The 23,388-nt window shown below is 49.6% G+C and overlaps 1 protein-coding gene across 5 annotated transcripts in view; it reads right to left on the bottom strand.

Annotated features, from left to right (window-relative positions):
* LOC102456181 (dual specificity protein phosphatase 22-A-like) overlaps positions 1–23,388 on the bottom strand; it is a 67,050-nt gene that overhangs the window by 17,059 nt on the left and 26,603 nt on the right. For 3 of the 5 annotated variants that reach the window (XM_025178615.2, XM_006137364.4, XM_075939948.1), the window contains 2 exons: positions 17,931–17,980; positions 339–413 (listed from right to left, as the gene is read on the bottom strand). In XM_025178615.2, the coding sequence (XP_025034400.2) occupies positions 339–413; positions 17,931–17,980 (125 nt within the window). The remainder of the gene's footprint in view (positions 1–338; positions 414–17,930; positions 17,981–23,388) is intronic. The other 2 variants (XM_075939950.1, XM_075939949.1) reach the window with 1 other exon arrangement.

The raw sequence follows: 23,388 nt of genomic DNA, 5'->3' as shown, positions 1-23,388 counted from the left end.
CCACAAGCGCTTCAAGGCAGGGCCTGTCTCACTGGCTGCGTGCAGCTCCCGGCACAGTGGGAACCTGGTCTCCGTTGGGACCGGGTCTGTCACTCCCTCTGTGCCTGTGCTGCTGGTCTCATGTCATTCCCAGGAGGTGTATGCAGCACCCGGCACTAAGGGACCCATGTCCTCATCAAGGTAGGACATGTCACTCGCTGTGTCTGTGCAGCAGCCTCATAATGGGACGCTGCTGTCACCAGGGCCTTTGGATGCTATAGCAGTATTAACAGAGCTACTGGTAACAATGAAAACCACAGGGAATATAAACCCCTGTGGCAATTGACATCCACACTGACCAATGAATGAGGCAGCCTCCCCCGTGCAGCCGGCATTCATGAATGAACCTGATGCTCTCCTTAAAATGCTGGATCCTAAGAGAGAAAGCAAACAGCGAGATTAAGCAGAGGCTGCCCATGTTACTGAGACGGGTTCCAGTGCACCCTCCTGACTCTCTGGACAAGAGGCTGAGCTCCTGCCTACAGAGAGAGGTCACAAAGAGAGCTGCCGCATCACATGCTGCTGCAGGAAGAGGCTGGTTTTACAGATTGTTTTTAAGCAGGAACTAGCACCGGGTCCAAGTGAGCACTGCTGCCAGCAGTCATACAAAGATTGCATCCGGAGAGGCCCGCAAAGCAGAGCACAGCCCTTAACTGGAAACTCCCCACCACCCTGGGAGAGAGAAGTGTCAAATTAACCCCCTTCTCCATTGATTTGCATCCCCCCCCCCCACTTCAGGTGTAGAACCCAGGACTTTCTAGCTGCCAATCCCCTACTCATTACACTGGTCCACACTCTAAGGAAGCATGAGTTTGGTGATGAGGCATTAGCTTGGGGCTCATTCCCTAACTCTGCCCCTGACTTCCTGAGTGACCTTGGGCACATCACATCATCGCTCTGTGCCCTGTTTCCTCATCTGTAAAAGAGAGATAATGACCCAGATCTCCTCAGTGAAGCGCTTTGAGATGTGCTGACAGGTTCTACATAAGAGCAAGGTTTTCTTATTCCGAGGAATAGTAAAAAAACTGGGCATGTTTAGCCTTGAGAAAAGAAGACTGAGACAGGATCTGAGAAAAAGTCTTCAAAGCTGTTAAGGACTGTTATAAAGAGCTTCACGGGGTAGCCGAATTAGTCTGTAACAGGATAAACTTAAAAAACAACAAATGGTCTGGTAGCACTTTATAGACTAACAAAACATGTCGATGGTATCATGAGCTTTCGTGGGCACAGCCCACTTCTACAGGTGACCAGAGTTATGCGTTTGGGATGTGCAGACCCCTAAATAAATAGGTTATAAAGAGGACAGGGATCAGTAGCTCTTCGGCTACGTCTAGACTAGCCCCTATTACGAAATAGCCATGCTAATTTCCAACTTTGGAATAGGGAAATCCGTGGGGGATTTAAATATCCCCCGCAGGATTTAAATAAACATGTCCGCCGCTTTTTTTCCGGCTTGGGGAAAAGGCGGAAAAAAGCGTCTAGACTGGCGCGATCCTCCGGAATAAAGCCCTTTTCCGGAGGATCTCTTATTCCTACTTGAAATCCCCTGCGGATTTCCCTATTCCAAAGTTGGAAATTAGCATGGCTATTTCGTAATAGGGGCCAGTCTAGACGTAGCCTTCCTGTTCACTGAAGATAGGCAAAGAAGTATAGATTGAACCTCTCTAGGCCAGCACCCTCTGGACCTGACTGGTACCAAACCAGAGAATTTACCGAACCACAGGAGGTTGATCTTGTCTAGCAGCATTGCCAACACTTCCACGGCTTACTGGGTGCTTAGATGACATTTTAGGGGTAAATTAGAGCTAAATCACAGCACAAAACACTAGCCAGGACTGGTGGCTGTAAACAAACTTTTTAGGACCGCAGGAAACTTAGCCACATCTGTGCTAAGTGAGCATCCGGCTAACAAAAAGCATGCTGGACCACAGATGTTGCCAGACTAAAGAGTGCCGGATGAGAGAGGTTCAACTTGTAATGGAATTAACCTACAGCAAGCAAAATTGAGGTAAGCTATTAGACACAATTTTCTAACGATCAGAGTCATTAGGCTCTGGAAGCGTTTTCCAAGGGAGACAGTAGAAGCCCCAATATGGGAGGCTTTTGAGACTAGGCTGGACAAACCCTCTGTCAGGGATGGTGTAGTGCAGGGGACTGGATGTGACAACGTCTCAGGGTCCCTTCCTGCCTGACATTTCTCTGATTGTACAATGGAGAAAATCACGGTTCCTGGCTCCCACCTCTTGTCTATTTCAATTGTGAGCCCCCTGGGGCAGGAACCGTTCCTTCCAGAATTCAGCACAATGAGGCCTGGATCTCAGTTGGCGTCGATAGGCATTACCACCACACAAAAGATAACAACAACTCCATGCAAGCCAGTGACAAGTTACAAGATTTAAAGGTGAGGTGTAACGTTGCTTCAGATCACAAACATCCCCCCAGGCCCGGCATCATCATATGCAGGGGCTAATACAAACGCTGCTCTGTTCAATCTCATCCAAGACAAAAAGCATTTCTAGGATATCAGCAGAGCACCAGTTTTTGTGTTTGTTCTTCTAAAGCAGTGTTTGCCGGAAATGTTGCCAGAGGAGGCTGTGAAGGCTAGGACTATAACAGAGTTTAAAGAGAAGCTAGATAATTTCATGGAGGTTAGGTCCATAAAAGGCTATTAGCCAGGGGATAGAAATGGTGTCCCTGGCCTCTGTTTGTCAGAGGCTGGAGATGGATGGCAGGAGACAAATCACTTGATCATTGTCTTCGGTCCACCCTCTCTGGGGCACCTGGTGCTGGCCACTGTCGGCAGACAGGATACTGGGCTAGATGGACTTTTGGTCTGACCCAGTACGGCCGTTCTTATGTTCTTATGTTCCCTTGTAACTCACTGGCCCAAATTCTGCGGCTCAGCCAAAGAAGTGAGGCTGAATTCTGAGGACATTTTTCCATACTAAAAAAAAGGGGGAAAGCCGGAACTTTCCATCCAAAAGGGCAAGATAATTGAGGGGTGATGGTAAGTCAGCAGAGAAGCTGCCAGGAAGGCCAGGTCAGAGATAGCAGATGTGCAGCTGCCTCTCATCATTGCTCTCATGAGACCCTGTTCTCCATTCAGGGTCCAGTTAGCTGTTCATTTCCCTACCTCTCGCTTTCCCTGCCCAATTCTTTGGGATACATTCAGATCTTGTGTTGGTAGGTGCAACTCTGCAGGCGGGAGCCACCTCTGGGTGACACGGAAGGATTCTGGAAAGGCATCCAGGTGGCTTTCTTGGGAGCCACAAAGATGAGCCAGGGGAAGATGCAGGAGAGATCCCAGAAGATTCTGGCCCTCTACATAAATAGACTGGGCCAGATCCTGCCTTCCATTACGCCTGGAGTAACTCTACGGATATCAGTGGAGTTCCTTGCCGTTTCTGCCAGCATGTGCCAGAGAGCAGAAGCCGATCTGTTCTCCCTGCCCTACCATCTCAGCCCTTCCAGGTTCTGCAGAGCCCCTGGCCTTATGTGAACCATTAACAAAAGATCTAAGAAAAACAAAGCAAGCCGAGATCTGGCAACCAGCCAGTCTGGTATGACACCAGTCCCGGCTAAGGAGACATTAACCCTTTGAGTGTGCGGCAGCAGAATGCATCCTTTGTCATTCTCCCAGTGAATGGGTGATTTATTAAATAAATTCAGCCCCTCTCCCTGGAGCAGAGATAAGGGCTATTGTTAGCATGGGAACACGGTTACCCTCATCTCTCCTTCCTTCTCTCCCTGCCTCCTCCCCCACATGTGTTCTCAGACACCACCCTGACTTCCTCCGTCTTCTCATGAGCAGGGCGTGGATGTTCTCCCACGGCCTTCCTGATTTCACAGAAGTCAGGACAAGATTAGATGGATTGTACAAAACCGCAGCGGAGCCATTCCTCAGTAACCCTGTGGCTTTTCTCGGGAGACCGTCCAGCTCATTCTGCACGGGTTCTGGGGAGCTTGCGATGGGTGAGCACCAGAGTGGGTGGCCAGACAGCCGGGTTCTAACCACGGCTAGGGGCTCAGAGAACTCTTTTCTGTCTCTGCTAAGAGGGGAGGCCGCCCATCTCCTGGAACAGCAGTTCGGACCCCTTCTAAGAAACCAGCCAACAACAGTATTTAAAAGGCAGCCAAGGCTTTCGTGGGCCGACATGGAGAGGCAGACTGCTGCCCTGTACAGGGGTTTATACCAGGAAAACCGGCCCGTATGCAGGAATTTCGGGGGAGGGGTGATTTTTTTGTAAATGTGGGCTGCAAGGCTGCGAACACCTCCCTCCATGGTCCTGCAAGTGAGCATGCTCTCCCAGCCGGGGCAAGGCAGGAGTGGCACATTACCCAAGTCTTCCGCCCCCATGCTCCAGCTGGCTGAGGGCCCTGCCCCCGGCCTCATTCCTGGGCAGGGGGGCCATCAGCCCCAGCCTTCCCCCTGGCCAGATGGATCATGCTTACTTGGGGAACCATGAGGGGTGTGTTTGCGCCCTTCGCACACACTCACCGTGTACAGGCCTGGGGGGGGGGGGGGGGTCCCTGAACCCCAATCGCACAAACACTAGTGTGACCCAAAGAGGCGAATTGTGGAGCCGGGTTGTGCCCAAGTAGCGCTGCCGCCGGCTCACGCTCCCTGCAAGGCAGGAGGGGGCTGAAGCCACATATTTGTGTCATTGTTGGCTTCCCAGGCAGCTGGGCAGAGACCCGGGGCATTCGTTACACAAGTGGGAGTCGCTCGTTTGAATGCCACACGATCCACAACCAAAGCCCCCCTCCTGGAAGCATGTGAGGTTAAACCGGCTTCCACCTCTCATTTCTTTGGTGGGGGCACTCGGGATCTCTGGCCACTCATCAGTCTTGGCGTGGGGCCTTGACGAGAAAGCAGCCCACATAGTGGCCAGAAATAAGCATCTGCCAGGCTGGGGGTTGTTACAAGCTTGGCTTTTAGTTCAGGCCAGTTTCTAAGGCAGCACTGAGCTAGCTCAGGCCTGGGGGCGCAGGGTAGGACCATGGTCCCCATCTTGGAGCTGGGACAGCTGAGCCACTCGGGCTGTGGGGTGTGCCCAAGGCCACCAGGAAAGTCAGTGGCAGAGCTGGAAAGAGACTGGCAGGGCTAGGAATAAGGCCTGGCCATCCTAGCACAACCTCCACCCTGCTCTGACCAAAGGTGTCCCTAAAGGTGGGGAGTGAAGGACATGGTTCCGTCCTGTTTCCGCATTACCCATGGAGAGCTGCAGTCCCAGGAGGCCCAGGTGCAAATGGAGCATTAATGTCCCCGCTGGAGACAGCCCCCCTGCCCCAAGGGAGGGACGGACGCTTCAGGCACAGAGCTGCTGTTGTCCAGCTTCTGAGAACAGGACATAGAACCAGGGGGCTGGAACTAGCAGCAGGCGGCCAGGCTGTGCCGTGCGGGGCAGTGCTGGCTAATGACCCCTGTGTTGGCAAAGCAAAGCCCTGGCCTTTGGTTGCATTTCCCTTGCTGGGGAGTGAGCAGGACCCTGGCCCTTATCCCCTCTGTCCGGCAGCGTGTGTCTAGTGGTTAGAGTAGCGGAGTAGGAGTTGGGGTTCCTGGGCCTGCTCCTAACTCAGGCGCTGTCTTGTTGCCATGGTCTTCAGTGGCTCTCTGTGGGCCCAGTTGGCAGGCTGCAGCACTCGCATTGGGAGCAAGGCTGTTAGCCGCTGTGTGCCTCAGTTTCCCCCTCTTTACAGCAGGGGTAGTGACAGCTCTCCTCCTTGTCCTTTGCTTTGCAATCCTTAGGTGGACATGATTGCACTTTGCTGGGGAAAAGGGCAGGTCCCTGAAATCCCCACAGGTAAGGGGGTGACCTTTTGACAAGGCAGGGAATACCCCCCCTCCCTCCAGCACAGACAGGGAATGCCCACATGTGCCATCCTGCTGTTTTGGGCACACTAGCATGGGACTGCCGGTGTTTGTCCATCCATATGGGGAGGAAGTCCTACCCAAAGCTCCACCCGCCCTGCTGGGGGCTCCCCATGGCCAGGCCTGGGCAGCTGCGAGCCCCCAATATGGACAGGGCCAGCAGAGCAGGCAGTGGACAAATTGCATCGTATTGTGACTTTGCTTTTGCTGCAAGGGCAAATCCAAGGCTGTGACCCCCACCCCATTCCTGGCAACCTGGGTCTGGTCCTGTCTCTTTAAATATGCAAAGTAGCTCATCACCCAGAACAATGCAGTGCTGTTAATCCCCTGACAAGCAGTGTCAATGAGTGAATGACAGGGAGGCGGGAGAACAGAGCTACCTGAGCCTGGAGGTTAGGGGGGCTTCCCTCATCCTGACTCTCTGGGGTCAGCAACTGGAGGAGTGCAGAGCGGGAAGGCACATGGTGCACCTGAGCAGGGACGAGGTCTGAGCTCCTGTCCATGTGCTCCCAGGGGCTGGCTGTGAATCCAGTCGCTGTCATTTGGGGAACGTACATGGCAATAAAACACCCTCCGCTGGCCCCGGGGAAGGGTGAGGCTGATTGCTTTCTCCCTCTCTCCCCACTCTCCCTGGAGCAAGGCCAGGGGTGGGGCTGGGCCTTGCTCCTGGGGAAGGGGGGCGAATCGGTCCCAGCCTTCGCCTGGCTGGCCAGCACACAAGGAAGGGGGCTGGAGCAACGTGCTGCCCCAGTCTTCCCCAGCCCGGCTGGAGTTGAAGCCTTGAGGGATCATGGGGGAGGGGGTGCATTTGTGCACGCACGCATGCACGCACACACATATGCACACACATATATACAGACCAGCACACTCATATTACCACAGTACCTGAGTGTCTCCCCATAGTGCAGGGCTGGGCAGATACCGGACCACGGGCCAGATCTGGTCCGCCAGGATTAGCTCCTGGTGGGCCCCACCACTATATTTACCTGCACGGCTGCAGGTACTGGTGATTGAAGCTCCCATTGGCTGCGGATCGCTGTTTCCAGCCCATGGGAGCTGCAGGAAGTGGTGTCCCAGTCCACGCAACTTCCTGCTGCTCTCATTGGCCGGGAACAGCGATCCATCCCCATTGGGATCTGTGATCACCATTACCTGCGGCCTTGCAGGTAAAGATAGCAGCGGCTAACCCTGGCCAACTGCTGCCGTGTTATTGCCCACCCCACCACAATGTGTCTACACATCTGTCACATGCTGTTTGCTCTGTGGAGTCTCTTGTTTCATTGGCGGGGGGGCGGGTAATATAAATACACCTGCTGCTATGTGTTAGAGAAGGCTGCATGTGAAGTGGAGAGTGGTGAGCTTTGAGATGGACCTTCCTTCCTGGGGACGCTCATTCCAGCCTTGGACCACTCCCAGAGTCAGCTCTGTCTCCCACCCATCAGACACTGCCCTTACTGCTGAGAGCTCCTCTGTGTCCAACATCACCGTTGACCTTGTCAGCCCATGGTCTTTGTCCTGGAGCATTAGAGGGTCTGGGCTGAGGCCATGCAGCACTTTGAAGATAAAGACTGAGCACTCCCTTGACGGGAAGTCCTATGGAACAGGAGGGCAGTATAGGGAGAGGAGGGTGGGTGGGAACAGCTCAAGGCCCTAATCTGGAGATTGCCAACTTTCACATGCTGTAAATAAGCACCTGGCTTTCACAATAAGCTAAAACCCAAGCTAATCCCATTTCAAAACAAGCCAGTCCCTGACAGAATTGCAACACTCTGATGTGACAATGTCCCTCTGGCGTGCAGTGTGGGTCCTGGGACTGTAGTGCACCCCTGAACTTTCTCCTGCGTGCCCCCTCTGACTCAGTTTGCCCTCCCGTTCCCGCTTGCCCCTGCTTGCCAGGAGCTGATCAAACAAAAGTACAGTAATTCCTCATTTAACACGTGCCTGCTTAACACGTTTTGGCGATAGCACGATTTTTTTTTAGGGAAAGTTTTTTGAATTACACAACCGTCCCTGGAATAACACGATTTCCCCAGCTGGCCCTTTTGCCAGCAGCTGCACGGGGCTTCCCCCACCTCCCTGCAAAACGGCGGAGGGTTCGCCGCTTGCTGCGCTGTTCCCCACTGACTCCCTCTCACCAGATGCTTTACCCCCTCTCCTCCACCCCCGCTTGCAGGCCGGCAGCTGGGTTTCCCCAGCCGGCCTGTGCCAGCGGCTGCACGGGGCTTCCCCTACCTCCCTGCAAGGCGGTGGAGGGTTTGCCGCTCACCGTGCCATTCCCTGGAGACTTCCCTCGCCGCACGCAGTGCAGGTCCTGGCAGACCCGTCACAGGGGCATACTCCCAACCCAATCCCCCTCCCCTCTCCTCCCCTTCACTTCCCCAGAGCCAAACACCTCCCCTCCCTGCTGTAACCCAGTCCCCTTTCTCCCCCAACCTTATGTCCCGGTCCCAACAGACACCACCGCTTGAAACGCAACCTCCACCTTTTCCATTATTTTCAATGGGAAAATTGACCCTGTATAACACGTTTTCACTTAACACGATCATTTTCTGAAACATCTCTGTAGTGTGAATTGAGGAATTACTGTAGCAAGAAGCCTAAACAAGCAACAGGCCGCAAGCCAAAAGTAGCCAACACTCAGCTCACACAAGCCAGATTTCTGTGATTTCTAAGCGGTTTTGGCAACTAGTCTCAGGCTTGTTGTGCATATATAGCAAAGGTAGCTAGGTCTTTAGCACATTTGCCTTCTTTCTCTGGCCTGAGAGGCAGGCTGGCTAAAAGTGAGCTTGAATTCCCCTGGGCTTGGCTCAAAAGCTTATCCCCATGCAGATTTCTAGTCCCCTCCTTACTCAAGGACTCTACTTTTGGGAACATAGGTGGTGTTTTCCAGTGGACAAACCTACTCTAAATTCTGACCATAAGTGACTGGTGCCTGTGAGGTAGGAGGTGCAGGGAGGGCCTCTCAGAAGGATGACAGCACGAGGTAGCACCACATTTAGCAATTAAAATTTGGGTGCACGAGTCATGTATGATTCTGACTTACTGCGGGACAAACTCCACTCATGGATACATTGGCTTCCCACAACCAACTCTCCATAGAACTTTCCCTAGGTGATGACTACTTGAATAGTCTATTCAAATATCTAAGTTGTATTGTTAAACATATGCACCAAAATTAGAGTCATTGCTGATTGTACACTATATGCATCGTATGATGCTTTCACCTGTAGATAATCCAGGCATGACTTCCAGATGTACAGAATCTCATTTTCTTTAAGATGTGTACCATGTACATTTTTTAATATTACCTTTCATAAAAGAATTTAACTCTGTTCTCATCTGCTCCGTAATCACATCAACTCAAATTGGCCAATTCTTGATGCTTCAGGGAAAGAGGAGAAAAAAGCCCAATTCTCTGTAATTCAGTTGACCCACTGACAATCGTTATATAATCTGCAGTGCGAGGATTATCATCTTATTAGCTGATAAGACTTTGCATTTTATTATCGCACCGATGGAAGTGTAGCGAATGGGGAAAAACAGCTAATGGCCGCTACTTGGTGTTTAATAATGTCCTATGAACCCAAAGCCTGCTTAGGAATTTAACCCTTTGTATGCTAGCATTACCTTTGTTCCCTGTCACACCTTGTAGCCATGGGCAGGTCTATGCTATGGGGAAATATCAACCTAAGATACACAGCTCCAGCTATGTGAATACCGCGTACCTTAGGTCAAATTGCCGTGGGGGGTCTCCACTGTGGGGGGTCAATGAGAGAAACTCTCATGCTTCTCATTCAGGTGGAGTACCAAAATGGATGAGAGAGTGATCTAGTAAAGACCTGCTAAATCAATTCCTAAGGGACTGATCACCACTTTCCCAGTTAGTGTGGACATGCCCTAAGTCTCCTATTCCCATTCAGAGTCTGGGTGAACCAGAACACAGAAGGTTTTAGGGAGTTTTCCTTGAGACCTAGTGGGAGGGCCTAGGAAAAGGAACACGTCTCCTGAATCCAGTCCCTAGCAATGTTCCCTCTAATTTTTCTCCATTCGTGTGCAAAATAAATTTTGTTCTGTGCATAAAGGTATGTGTGGATGTGCACCACCAACAGAGACACATGCTGCCAGCTGTGAGAGGCTGTGGGTGCTCTTCCAATCAGCTGAGCGGCACCGGAATCTTTCCCGGGAAGCTGTCCAAGTGCACAGCTTACAGGGAACACTGGTCCTTAGATCACAGGTTACATCCCTAGTAAACACTTGAGAGAGTTTGTCCGTCTGTCTGTCTACTCAAGAACTCCTACATGATAAGAGGCAAGACCACCAAATGTGGTATTCAATTTCCTCATAGCTTAATTTAAAGCAAAGTAGAGGTTTAGGGTGTACCAGGAAAATTGGATGTGCCTGGAATGAGATTGCTTCTCATAGAACCATAGCGAAAAAAGACAGAATCACCAGGGCACACCCCTGCTTTGTCCAGGACTGCCACAGCCCTGAGCCTCCCACCCTCTGGGCACCCTTTAAAGAGGGTGGAGGGGGCTGAAACTCCCTCTCCCCTGCCTCCCCTTCCCCCGTTCATATAGGAACATTGCTTACTGTCCCCCTTTGTCAGGGAGCAAGGCGAAAGTGGAGATGTCATCATGTAGATGACATGGTGATTATGTAGATTATCCTTATTGGTTAATCTGTATCAGAGGCGGCAAGAGGGGGCAAAGTGGGAGCCAGTGCCCATGAGGAGCTAACTTAAAAGCTGGCTCCCCCCGAGAACCGGATCCACCTGCCCTCCCCACTCCAGCGCTGCTGCCTCTGACAGAGAAGCAGCAGCATGGAGGGTGAGGGCGGCAAGTGGGAGCTGATACACGAGGGGAGCCGGCATTCAAGCAGGCTCCCTGTGGGTACTGGCTCCACGGACCTGCCTGCACCCTCCTTGCTGCCTCCTACAGAGGAGACTCTCCCCCAGCACCCGCTCCCTAGTGCCACCTGTTAGAGACAGCAGCGCTGCGTGGGGGGGAGGGCCACGAAGCAACCTCTGCCCGCAGCAGGCCCAAGCTCCCCGCGAACAGAGGCTGCACCACATTCCACGGAACAGCCTGTGTCTGTGGAGAGCCTGCTGCGGGGGAGGGGACAGGCAGCACCGGGGAGCTGGTGCTGGGGGGAACCGGCATTTAAGATGGCTACCCCCAGTACTGGCTCCTGCCTGGCCTCCTCCTCCCCCCGCTGCCTGCTGAAGCTGCCGCAGCCATGGAGAGGTGTTTCTCACCTGGCCCCACGCTGCTGTGGTGAGAGAGGGCTGGGGTTGTCCTCTCTCCACCGAGAAGCCTCTATACTGAACCTCTCCTCCCCATCCCCACCCCAGAGCAGTGATTCAAATGAAGCTTGGACATTTTCATTTCATTTTGCAGAAACAAACATTAACTGAGTTAAGGACCTGAGCAATGCCGGGAAAATCTTCTAGAAGGTATATATGTTAAAATGCTGCTACGCTATTTAATTTCCGGGAACAATGATTCCTTAGGCGGATGAATCACAGTGAGCCAAACCCAAATGTTCTCGAAAAGCAATGAATAGTTTTGCAGCACCTTAAAGACTAACAAAACATGTAGATGCACATGCCCAGGAAAGCTCATGATACCATCAACATGTTTTGTTAGTCTTTAAGGTGCTGCAAGACTATTAGTTGTTTTTTAAGTTTTTCCAGTTGCAGACTAACTCGGCTACCCCTCTGAAACTTTTGAACATGCAAAACTTCTCAGTCAGTTTTTATATAGGCAGGACTCCCATCCTACTGTCTTATAATCCCATGCCACATGAGACAGAAAAGGCAATGGCAAAATCAAGAGAAGGACACCATTTACAATAAGTGCACCCAACTTCCAAAAAAATCGGGGTTGTAAAAAATTGATAGTACACAGCCACACCTGGTTGTGTGTGATCATTCCTTCACCAGGGATGTGGGAGCTGAACACTGAAGGAAGTCACTGAGGCTACGTCTACACTGCAGGTTTCTTGTGCAGGAAGCTTTTTTTGGAAGAGATCTTCCACAAAAACTTCTAGCACAAGAGCGCGTCCAGACTGCATGGACACTCTCTCAAAAGAATGCTTTGATTGTTATTCGCAGAATAGCCACCAGAGCACCTGTGCTTTTTTTGATTGGCTCTTTTTCCACAAAAAAACCCTGTTGCCCATCCACACACACCTTCCTGTGCAAGAACTCTTGCACAAAAAGGAGTTATTCCTCATAGAAAGAGGAATACCTACACCACAAAACCCTTGGCTACGTCTACACTGGCATGATTTTCTGAAAATGCTTTTAACGGAAAAGCACTTTTTGAGGAAAAGCGTCCGTGGCCAATCTAGACACGGTTTTCCGCAAAAAAGCCCAGATCGCCATTTTCATGATCAGGGCTTTTTTGCGGAAAACAGTACTATGCTGTCTACACTGGCCCTTTTGCGCAAAAATCTTTCGGAAAAAGACTTTTGCCCGAATGGGAGCAGCATAGTATTTCCGGAAAAGCACTGAGGATTTTACATGAGATCGTCAGTGCTTTTCCAGAAATTCAAGCAGCCAGTGTAGACAGCTGGCAAGTTTTTCTGCAAAATCAGATGACTTCTGTTCTTTTGATTTACTGTAAATTTACTTGTGCAAAACACGCTTTCAGTGTGGGCGCTCCATGGGTTTTTGCACAAAAACCCTGTAGTGTAGACGTAGCCTGTGAGATGACTTATAGGGCTAGAGTTTGGGTGTTGCAGAAGAACATTACAAATTAGCTGGATCATTAAAACTGGGGACGATGAGGTTAGGAGAAGTAAGAATTGTTAAAAAGCCCATTCACTTCTAGGAAATCAATCGTCTCTTTCAGTAGACACACTGATTGCAGAGAGACCTGACTGGAGCACGCATTCTGTCAGGCAATAGGTCAGGCAAGCCAAGAAGAGGAGGAAAGAGAGTCAACTCCATCGCAAAGGAGAGTGGACGCTTTTTAACTCTGTTGTGGCCGCGAAAGATGGGTGGTGGCGGCGGTGGTGGACAGCCTCCATATTGGTTATGTCACTTGAAGAACAAGCCCATCCACGGACCCTTTGCTTTCACATTATGGGAAAGGGACTTTGTCCTTCATTACCTTGACATCCTCAATCAATTCTCTGCTAGCTTCTCTTGCCTTGATATGGATTCCCCCACTCTGCTGCTCTCTCCGATAGAAATAATGGGTGGCTTTGTCAATTATCTTCATCTCTTAGATATTCCTTTTCATTTCCCTCCCAGGCCCCTTTGCATACCTGACACCCCCATGGGATAGCCCCCTATCTTCTCTGCCGCAAACGCCCTCCGTCCCCACATGCCACCTGCCACCATCCTTCCGTCCAAGGACAACTCAGAAAGTTTCCATTTGGAGCTGACACAATGAATCAGCTGTGATGAGTGTTTAGTCACATGATGCTGCCACGCCTTCCACCTCTCTCCCTGGGGCTGCCTACAGCTCCCACAGCTGTCCCACCCCTGCGGCAGGCTAAGGAAGTGAAAAGCAAAGGCTGTGAATGAAGCTTGAAATGTCTTATACCATTACAAAGCCCTGTGGCTAGGTCATGAAACTAGCCCAAATCCAGCTCTCTGATTGGGTAACATCTTCCATGAGTCAACAACTCCCAACTTATAGAGCCGTAGGAAAGCCGTCATGCTTTCCATTCCATTGTCAATTTTGATCTTGTGTTATGGGGAAGGCCCTTCATTTTCAGTTCGGACTGATTTTTACTGACTCGCTCCTGGGATTTGCAAAAGCTGCTATTTGCTTACCAATTTTTCACCCAAACTTTAGACCACCCAAGAACATGAAAATATTTATTATGTTAAGAAAAGCCAAGACACTGCATTAGGTAGCTGCGTTTATGTTTATAAGTTAGTCCAAGTGTAAATGCAAGGCTGTCTGTTAAAGTAAAGCTATACTGTGGAAGATCCGCACGCCTATGTGCATGTATGTATGTACTATTAATGTACAGCTCATAACATAAACCACAGCATTAACCTGCTTTTACTTCCAATACTCTTACTTTCCTCTATTTGTTCCATTTTTTTCTGCCTCCTGTTCCCTAATATTAATTATATATACAAAATGATTAGGTAAATTAGCTATTACCTCTCAAGAGAGGGATCTTGGATTGATTGTGGATAGTTCTCTGAAAACATCCTCTTAGTGTGCAGCAGCAGTCACAAAAGCAAACATTTTACCCCTGTAAAGAATCATTTAAAAATGGGATAGAGAATAAGACCGAGAATATCGTATTGCCTCTGTATAAATCCATGGTATCCCCACATCTTGAATACTGAGTACAGATGTGGTTGCCTCATCTCAAAAAAGATATTTTAGCACTAGAAATAGTTCAGAAAAGGGCAACAAAAATTATTAGAGGTTTGGAATGGCTGCCATATGAAGAGAGATTAAAAAGACTGGGACTTTTCATCTTAGAAAAGAGCAGACTAAGGTGGGGATATGATAGAGGTCACGACTAGTGTGGAGAAAGTGAATAAGGAAAAGTTACTTGTTCTCATAACATAAAAACTGTGGGCCATCAAATGAAATTAATAGGCAGCAGATTTAAAACAAAGTATTTCTTCACTCAATGCACAGTCAATCTGTGGAACTCCTTGCCAGAGGATGTTGTGAAGACCTAGGACTTTAACAGGGTTCAAAAAAGAACTAGATAAATTCATGGAGGATCAGTCTATCACTTTTTTTTAGCCAGAATGGATAGGAATGGTGTCCCTAGCCTCTGTTTGTCAGAAGCTGGGAATAGGCAACAGGGGTAAAATCACTTGATGATTCCCTGTTCTATTCATTCCCTCTGGGGCATCTGGTATTAGCCGCTGTCGGCAGACAGGACACTAGGCTAAATGGACCTTTGGTCTGACCTAGTATGGCCGTTCTTAAATTCTTATGGTTATTTATTCAGAAGTTAATTTTTTGCACCAATTTTCATCCAGTTTTTTATTTTTGTAATAAACACTGATACATTGCTAGGAAATGTTAAACAAAATAAAACCCAAAAACCCAGGGTCTCAATTATGATAGCTTTATTGCTCTCTGGGGTTGCGTGAAGCCTTTGACTTCATGTCCCACAAAAAGCCAGCCTCGGAAATGCACTGCTGGCCATGCCTTTTTCTATAGTTGTTTGCATCAGGTTTTTAATGTAGTGCTGGCTTCCCCACCGTGGGAACCCACTTTTGCTGACTCTACACCAGCTGACTTCCCAAATCCATGTCAGCCACCAGAATCCTCTCTCTTAGGTTTACAGGCATCAACTCCAAGGAACATACTCAATTCCCAGCCATCTCCTAGTGTAATCGGACATTATGCGTTGCCAAGGTCTCCAGTTACAAACCTCCCCTCTTAGAAATCCTTTGTAAGTTCACCCGCATTGTGAAATCTATGGTATAAAGCAATGTGCAAAAAATAGTTCCTTGAACAATTCTTCCTTCCTGTGCCCAGTTTTGCATAGACTTGTCACAAATGCCATTAAAAAAAAAAAAACCCAGAGACAGAGAGAGAATCCTGTTCTTGCAGAGGAATGGTTTTCTTGTAAAACGTCTCTTTCCATGCAGTGGGAAGATGAGCCAGCAGAACTAGTAGGCTGGGGCATGTCTCTTTCTCCAAAAGATGCACTTTCCAGTGGAATATTAGTACCTCTCCAAATACCCAGAGATGTTTCCAAAGCAACTGCTGACCTTGCACTCCTACAATTCTGGGCAATCCGAGACCCAGATTTGCATGGGAACGTAACAGCTTCTTTGTGGAAATGGGATGGCGAGATCCTGTCGGACCGGCATTATGGGGCAAGCCCATACTATTTGTGCACGTGCAGCTTTGGAGCACCCAAGCAAGGTCTGTGCCCCAGCACAGAAGAGTTGCAACTGAAGTGTTGTGACAAGGCCACTTTAAGATTCTGCCATTGGATTACGTCCGGGGGGAAGGAGGAGGCGATGCCATGGCCTTTTCAGGGATGGTACCACCCCAAGGGTTGGCCAATGTATGCAAGAGGCCTTGGGAAGAGAAGTCACAACCTCCAACTCCAAACATGCAACCCTCTGTCTAGAGCCGGGCTTTGTGCCCCAGGACATCTACAAGTGAGGGGTCACCATCTTGGATGGTCCTGAATTTCCCCTGGATCCAGTGGATGTGGAGGGCACTGGCACTATCTCGCTTCAAGCAGAGTGAAGGCTGGCAGTAGGAAAAGTCTTGTCTACTCAGCCCATTCTTCAGCTGCCCCAGGGGCCAGGGAAAGAGAAAATCCACAGAATCCCCCAATACACAACGGGGGAGCTGTAATAAGCTCTGCCCCTGGCTGAATCTTACCTGGGAAGAGGGTTTTGCAGTGTGAAAGCAGCTGCGTGGATTTCAGAGCATGGGTGGGGGGGAGGGCACGGAATTTCCTAAATCTGCCAGCCAGAGGGCAATCATGCATGCATGTGAAAGCAGTAGCACCTCAATAAAACTTAGTCTTGCAGAGTACGGCACCGTGTGCAGGAATGACGGGGTTCCTGAAAAAGCCCCCCGATGCACATGCAGATATTCATACACATAGGGTGCATCTAGACCGGCAAGATTTTGTGCAAAAGCAGAAGCTTTTGCGCAAAATCTTGCCGTCTGTCTACACTGGCCGCGAATATTTGCACAAGAACACTGACTTTGTACTGTACAAAATCAGTGGTTCTTGCACAAATACTCCAACGCGCCCGCTCAGGGATAAGCCCTCTTGCGCAAGTATTCTTGCACAAGAGGGACAGTTTAGACAGCCACGTTAATTTCTTGCGCAAGAAAGCCCGATGGCTAAAATGGTCATCGGAGCTTTCTTGCGCAAGAGAGCGTCTATACTGGGCACGGATGCTTTTGCGCAAAAGCAAATCTTTTGCACAAAGGCACATGCCAGTATAGACGCTCTCTTGCGCAAATACTTTTAATGGAAAAACTTTTCCGTTAAAAGTATTTGCGCAAAATCATGCCAGTCTAGACGCAGCCATACACTCCAGGATAATGCCTAGCTCTTAGCTAGTCTGTTTCTTCAGATCTCTAAGCACTTTGCAAAGGAGGTCAGTATCATCATCATCCCCATGTTACAGGTGGGGAAACTGAGGCACGGAGCTGGGCAATGTCTTGCCCAAAGTCACATGGCAGAGCCAGGCACAGAAGCCAGTTCAGGGCTCTTACTCACTGCAGCACACTGCCTCCAGTGGGTTTTTGCCCATGAAAGCTTATGCTCCTACACTTCAGTTAGTCTATAAGGTGCCACAGGACTCCTCGTCACTTTTGCCTCCAGTTGTAGCTATTAATGTGTATCCATCTATACAAATAGACCTGGTCAACACACATCCAAAGGTTGTACACAGCATCCAATAAAATAGATTGTTTCACTTGCCCTGTCTCTTCCATATCCAAGGGGGTATTTTATTTTTTAAAATGGCTTTTATTCTGAAACAATATTTGGGGCAAAAATGGTCTATTTGGTCAGCTTTTGCAGGGGCGGGGGAGAGTCATGAAAAATGTGTCTTTTTCGAATGTTTCCTTTAAAGTTAGTGTTGAAAACTTTATCAAAATGCTTATCAACTCTTGTATATGCAAAGTTTTAACAATCATGTCAAACATTTCCAAGGAAAGTTTGGAAGGAAAAATGGGGGAGAAATGGCAATTTAAAAAACTGAGCAAATGAAAAATGGATCCATTTCAAATCCTTTGACACAAAATCAAGTTAGAAATCGTGAGACAAACAAGTTCACCAGTTTTGACTGGCTCTGCACACACACACAAACCTCTATGTATGAGAGAAAGACAGTGTGAGTGTGTGTGTGTGCGTGTGCGTGTGCGCGCACGCGCGTAAAATCTAGACATGCTGTTAACACCCAGTCTGTCTTTACACTCAGCAATGATGCAAAGATTATCCCAACAATGAAGGGGTGATCGTTAGAATTTGAACTTTCGATCACTGAAAATTGAAAATTTGCTGCCTATGTAAGGTTAAAAACTGGGACCAAACTTACAGGTTTTGAGTCGATGAATCGGACGCTGATATACAGAGATATGTCATGTCCTGAAACAGAAGGAAAGAGACATTACAATACCTTCAATACGTTTGTAACCAGAAATCTCCACCCTCTACAATCCTCTTACCCTTGGCCCCAGACTTTTTTGGCACCCTCACCAGCATGACACTGGTGAATTAGATGTCAACTTTTGTCAGGTCTGTGGGCGTCATCTGAGCTTTGACACATTTATAGCTGAAAACCAGACCAGCTCACTTCTATGTTAATATTGTTCAAGATAAACCTATAAGGATGAGTTTAGTTTCTATAAAATGCTCGTAAATTGCTGCCTGTGTTCATCTCACTTGGAGTGGCTGAATTCCATGCTGGCAGGTAAAACATGTTTGTTTTATAGCACTGTCAAAACACCTGCTTTGAACATGTGACTTCCCCCCCCCCCCCCCCCCCCCGCCCCTCAGGAAGGATTATTAAAATTAGGCGGTGGGCCATCCAAGGACAAAGGCTTTGCTGATTACCCCATCCACCCATGAGAAATCACAGGCAGTAGGTCTCGTTCTATAGGTATTAATGCTGGAAGAAGGAAATAAAGATAAGTGACGTGAACATTGTTCATCTCTTTGCTGTTTGGACTCTTACAAGGGCGCTGGAACTAAGAAACAAAAGGCAGAGATCCCCAGGGTCAAACTGGGTTGGCCCTGAATAGGCATTCAAGGCTGATGGTTTACTACCCCTCCTTCATCTTTTGGAACCATAGACTGATACTCATTTGCGCATAGACGTTGCCTCCTTTAGCCCGCAAATACAACTCTCATTTCTTTCTCCTAGTTACTAACTCCTTAATTAGTTTGCAGTGCTGTGAGAGCTAAGATACCAATTGGAATATGACTGGTCTCTCAGGACGAGGAGCAAACTAACTATTTTGTTGTGTTTTAGTCCAGGCCACTACTTAGCATGACGTGCAGCTTGCATGGGTGGCAAGATAGACTGGAGAGCCCCAGGGACTGTCTGTCACTCCATGGTCAGACTGTTCCAGGGATCCAGGAGGTCACAAATTGTTATTGGGGTGATGAAATCTAGCTACAAAACACAGCACCTCTTTGGTATGCCTGTCCTGCTTTTGACATTGGCTGTATGACAGCCAGCTTGTAGGGTTGCCAGATAAAAATACCAGACATAGCAGGAAAAAATTGATTGAGCAAAAAAACAAACAAACAAACTACCACCACCACGGGGACCAAAGTTGTTGAGGAAAAAAAAAACAACCTCACAAAAAAAAGAGTTATGGTGCCTTTAAATCCCCACGATCCCCCCGCCCTTACCAGACGTGGCAGGGGAACAATGTTCCAAGCGGCCTTTCGTCTGAGAAAAACTGAAAATACTGGAGTAATTTCTGGGTTTTTTCCAGATAGAGCTGCAAATAGCAGACTGTCTGGGCCAATACCAGACACCTGGCAGCCCTACCAGCTTGGGATGAAATCCTTGGCCCTGTTGAAGTCAAAGGCCTCCGCAAAATCCAGGATGGAATATGGGTAAAAATTCCCCAAAGAAGGGATAGGAACATGTCATTGATTTTCCTGGATTACATAAGTTGTGGACCCTGGCTGATTTATAGCCCGCTTTTCAGACAACACCAGCCCCTGTCCAGATCAGTAAAAGGAGTTATTCTTTATTTAGGGCAGTACCCCCTCTGCCAGGCACTTTCCACATATTTAAGGACAGTCCTTGTGATGAGGGGCTCACAGTGTCATCACACCTAAACCCAGTGAAGAGCATCTATGTTTAAAACACATGGTGGAATCCTGGCTCCATGGACTCTACTGGGAGTCTTGCCATGAACATCATACTGTCCCCAGGATTTTGTCCACTGTTCCTGCTTAGCAGATCATCGTTCTGGCGAGCCCTGTTCTGATCCCAGTCAGGAAGGGCTTGTTTTTCCTAATGAAGTCAAGTGTTCCATGGAGAACACCCAAAATAAAGTGAACTTGACATGGTGCAGCCAATACTTGAGTGCTGGGACACTTGGGATTCCCGTGGTGAAGCTATGGAAAAGGATCTGAGAATCTTCCAAGCCCATATTTAGGGGATGTAGTTACAACCCAAGTATTCCTGAACTAATTGCAACATGGGTCCATCTTGGGACGTGGCTGGGACTTTCACCAAGTGCTGAGACCACGCGACAGCCAAGAATTTGGCACCATTCGGGAACCTGGTTAGAACACAGACAGTTCCCATCTATTTTTCAGCGTGGAACCAGTGTATGTTGAAGATGGGGGTGAACATGTGGTAACGAGTTCACCTCCCATGAAGCTAGTTGTGGTAGGTATGGGCCTCACCTGGATTAGGAAGATGGTGTTTAAACATCTACCCATGCAATCACTCCTATCGCTCCTTTTCCTTTTTCTAGTTATATAGAAAACCTATGGTTATAGGCAGTGCTTTTTTTTGTAAGAAAAAAGGTGCCGGCACTCCAGGCTCAAAGTTGTTGAGCAAAAAAAAAAAAAGGAAAAGTTGTTGAGAAAAAAAAAACACGCTGGGGGCCAAAATGCAGTCATGGCCCCTTTAAGAGCTGCATCGCATGTCCTGGGCGAGCTTCCGTCAGGAGCCAAGCCACCCCAGAAAATAAGTGCCGGTACGCCAGAGCACAATCCCATTCAATTAAAGTATGATGGGAAAATAGGTGCCAGAATGCCATGCTGGCACGTACTGTCACCAAAAAAGCACTGGTTATAGGGATTAAGTTAGTTCCCTTTATCTCTATACATATGAGAGAGTTTGTGTGTCTGTGTATCTCTGTGTGTGTCTGTCTGTCCATATCTGTCTGTTTGTTCAAGAACTTCCTCCTAAATAGGAGGCTAGGACTACCACATTTGATATGCAGCTTCCTCTTATCATAACTTAAAACAAGGCCGGGGTTTGGTTATGCCAGGACCATGGGATGTGCCTGGAATGAGATTGCTTCTTAGAAAACCAAACAGAAAAGAGACAGAATCACCAGGCAGGTGAAAAGCGCAGGCTGCCCCCCCACCACCCCGCATCCTGGACCTGCCCCAGATTCAGAGCCTCCCACCCCCAGGGCTTATTCCCCCAATTCCTACTAGAACATTGCTGGCTGTCTCCTTTCGTCAGAGAGTGAGGGGAAAGTGCAGCTTGCTGCATTCTTCACTCTGGCTGAGGCACGGGGGGCAGATGAACCTGAACCTGTCCCCACTGGGGGGCATGCCCCCCTTCCCTGCCTGTGCCCACTGGAGCTGCAACAACCATGAAGAGGTGCTTCTCACCTGGCCCCAAGCTGCTGCAGGTAGAGAGGGCTGGGACAGTCCTCCCTCCCCAGAGCAGCCTGCATACTGAACCCCTCATCTCCAGCCCCAACCTAGACCAATGACTTTAGTGAAGCCTGGACATTTTCATTTTATTTACCAAATATATATATATATATTGAGTTACAGACCTGAGCAAAACCAGGTAAATCTTCTAGTATTATTTATGTACACTCTCCCATAAACCTGCCTTTTATTAATATCAACATGCACCAGTGAGCCTGCTTTCCTTATTTATACACTCACACACCCATTAGCCAACACACCCAGAATATACACACACACACACCTATGGCACTCCCTCCTCTTGCCCTAACACATCTTAATCTACTATATATTTGAGAAAGCGACGAGGAGTCCTGTGGCACCTTATAGATTAACTGAAGTGTAGGAGCATAAGCTTTCGTGGGCAAAGACCCACTTCGTCAGATGCATGTAGTGGAAATTCCTGACGAAGCTTTTGCCTGAAGTTTCTCCCCCACACACTCTCCCCCCCATTTGTATGGGAATATTGTTGGCTGTTCCCATGTATCAGGGAGTGAGAGGAAAATGCTCAGTTTATTGGCTAAGGCGTGGGGGGCAGATAAACCTGGACCAAACCGAGCTGGGGGGCATGCTACAGGCTCAACTACCCACCTTTGTACCCCTAAAGATGGCTATGGGGAGCCTGCAGTACCCCGGCCCAGGCTGTGCTGATCAGCCGTGCTATGGAGGGGACTGGCCTGGGAGCCATTGGTAGACTGAGGCCACAGAACAGTCGGACAGTCCATCCCTGGGGGAATCTCTCTCTCTGCCTGAGCCTCTGCCAAGAGCTCAGCGGGGCCTTGTTATGGGGAAAGCCATGGTCTGGATCCACCTCTCAGCAGGGCCGACCTTAGGGACAATGGCACCCTGGGAAAATTTGTGTTGGGGGGGCCCTGACGCCTGTGGGCGTAGCACCCCCCCCCATTTCTCCTGGCAGCCCTGGGCTCCCCAACTCCTGCACCTCCATCCTGTGCCCCCTTTACCACTAACCCCTTCATTATGCTCCCTTCTTCCCAGCCCCTGCACTTTCCTCCCACCTGTACCCCCAGCCCTGCACACCCAGCATGCCCAGCCACACTGCCCCCCTGCCCAGTACCCTCCACCCCCTTTGCACAGCAGTACCCATGCCACTTGCCCCTCCCACTCTGGCTACAGCATCCTGGGCATGGGTCCAGTTTGCCCAGCCCCAGGGCCAGCTCTGCCCCTCAGGCAGTAAGAGGTGGGCGACACTGCTCCGGGATCTCTTTGCCATCTCCTCTCTGTCCCCCTATACTGGTCAGTCTCTCCTCTTCAGACACTTGTATTGTGCCCATCACCTTGGTGTCTGGGTGCCATCACCACTGTGACTTCCCAGAGCTGGCTGTTTCCTTTCAAACGCAGAGTTCCTGCACACGTGTGCACACCCACATCCAACACACACACCGCCCACAACACACACGGGCGCAGGCAAATCCCATTTAGGAAGAGCGCACAGCGGAGCTGGAAGAGGCTGGGTGTGATGCACAGCGGTGAATCTCCCGGGAACACTGCCCTTCTATAAACCCTCTGCCTAGCGTGAGAATTCGCCTCTCGCACAATGGAGAGACTCCAAATTAGTTTGGGGAAAAGGGGGTTGGTGGTTTCCTCATCCGTACACATCACCAAACCACTGCCCGCTCTGACACGGACTGGCAGCTGCTGCCAAAGGGACGAGGGAAATTGGGTAGCGGGGGGGGGGAGGGGAGTTGGCACAGGGGGTTGGCACAGCGGGTTGCAGGCCTGGGCAAGCAGGGGGGCTGCAAGTCAGGCGTGAGGTGTGTCAGTAGGGGACTCTCGAGCATTGCTTGGCGTGAGGTGCATTAGCCGAGGCAACCTGAGCGCAGCCCTGGAATACGACTCGGGGCTGCAGCTTGTGGTCAGAAGAGACAGGGCCATGCAGCTGCAGCTGGCCTATCTGACACCTGCTGGCCTCGTGCCAGAGCACCCGGTCTAGCCACAAACTAAGCAGTCACCTGCCCCCAAAGTGAGATGTGCGGCCCTGCCTGCCGCCTCCAGCCCTGTGACTAGCTCCTCTGTGCATCTTGCCAGCAGCTCCCCTCTCCCCCGCCTCCCCTCCGGAATTAACTGCTGCTCTG

Source organism: Pelodiscus sinensis, chromosome 12, assembly GCF_049634645.1.
Source record: "Pelodiscus sinensis isolate JC-2024 chromosome 12, ASM4963464v1, whole genome shotgun sequence".
Taxonomy (NCBI): domain Eukaryota; kingdom Metazoa; phylum Chordata; order Testudines; family Trionychidae; genus Pelodiscus; species Pelodiscus sinensis.
The sequence above is the reverse complement of the archived record's forward strand: the minus strand, read 5'-3'. Positions and strand labels throughout refer to the sequence as shown.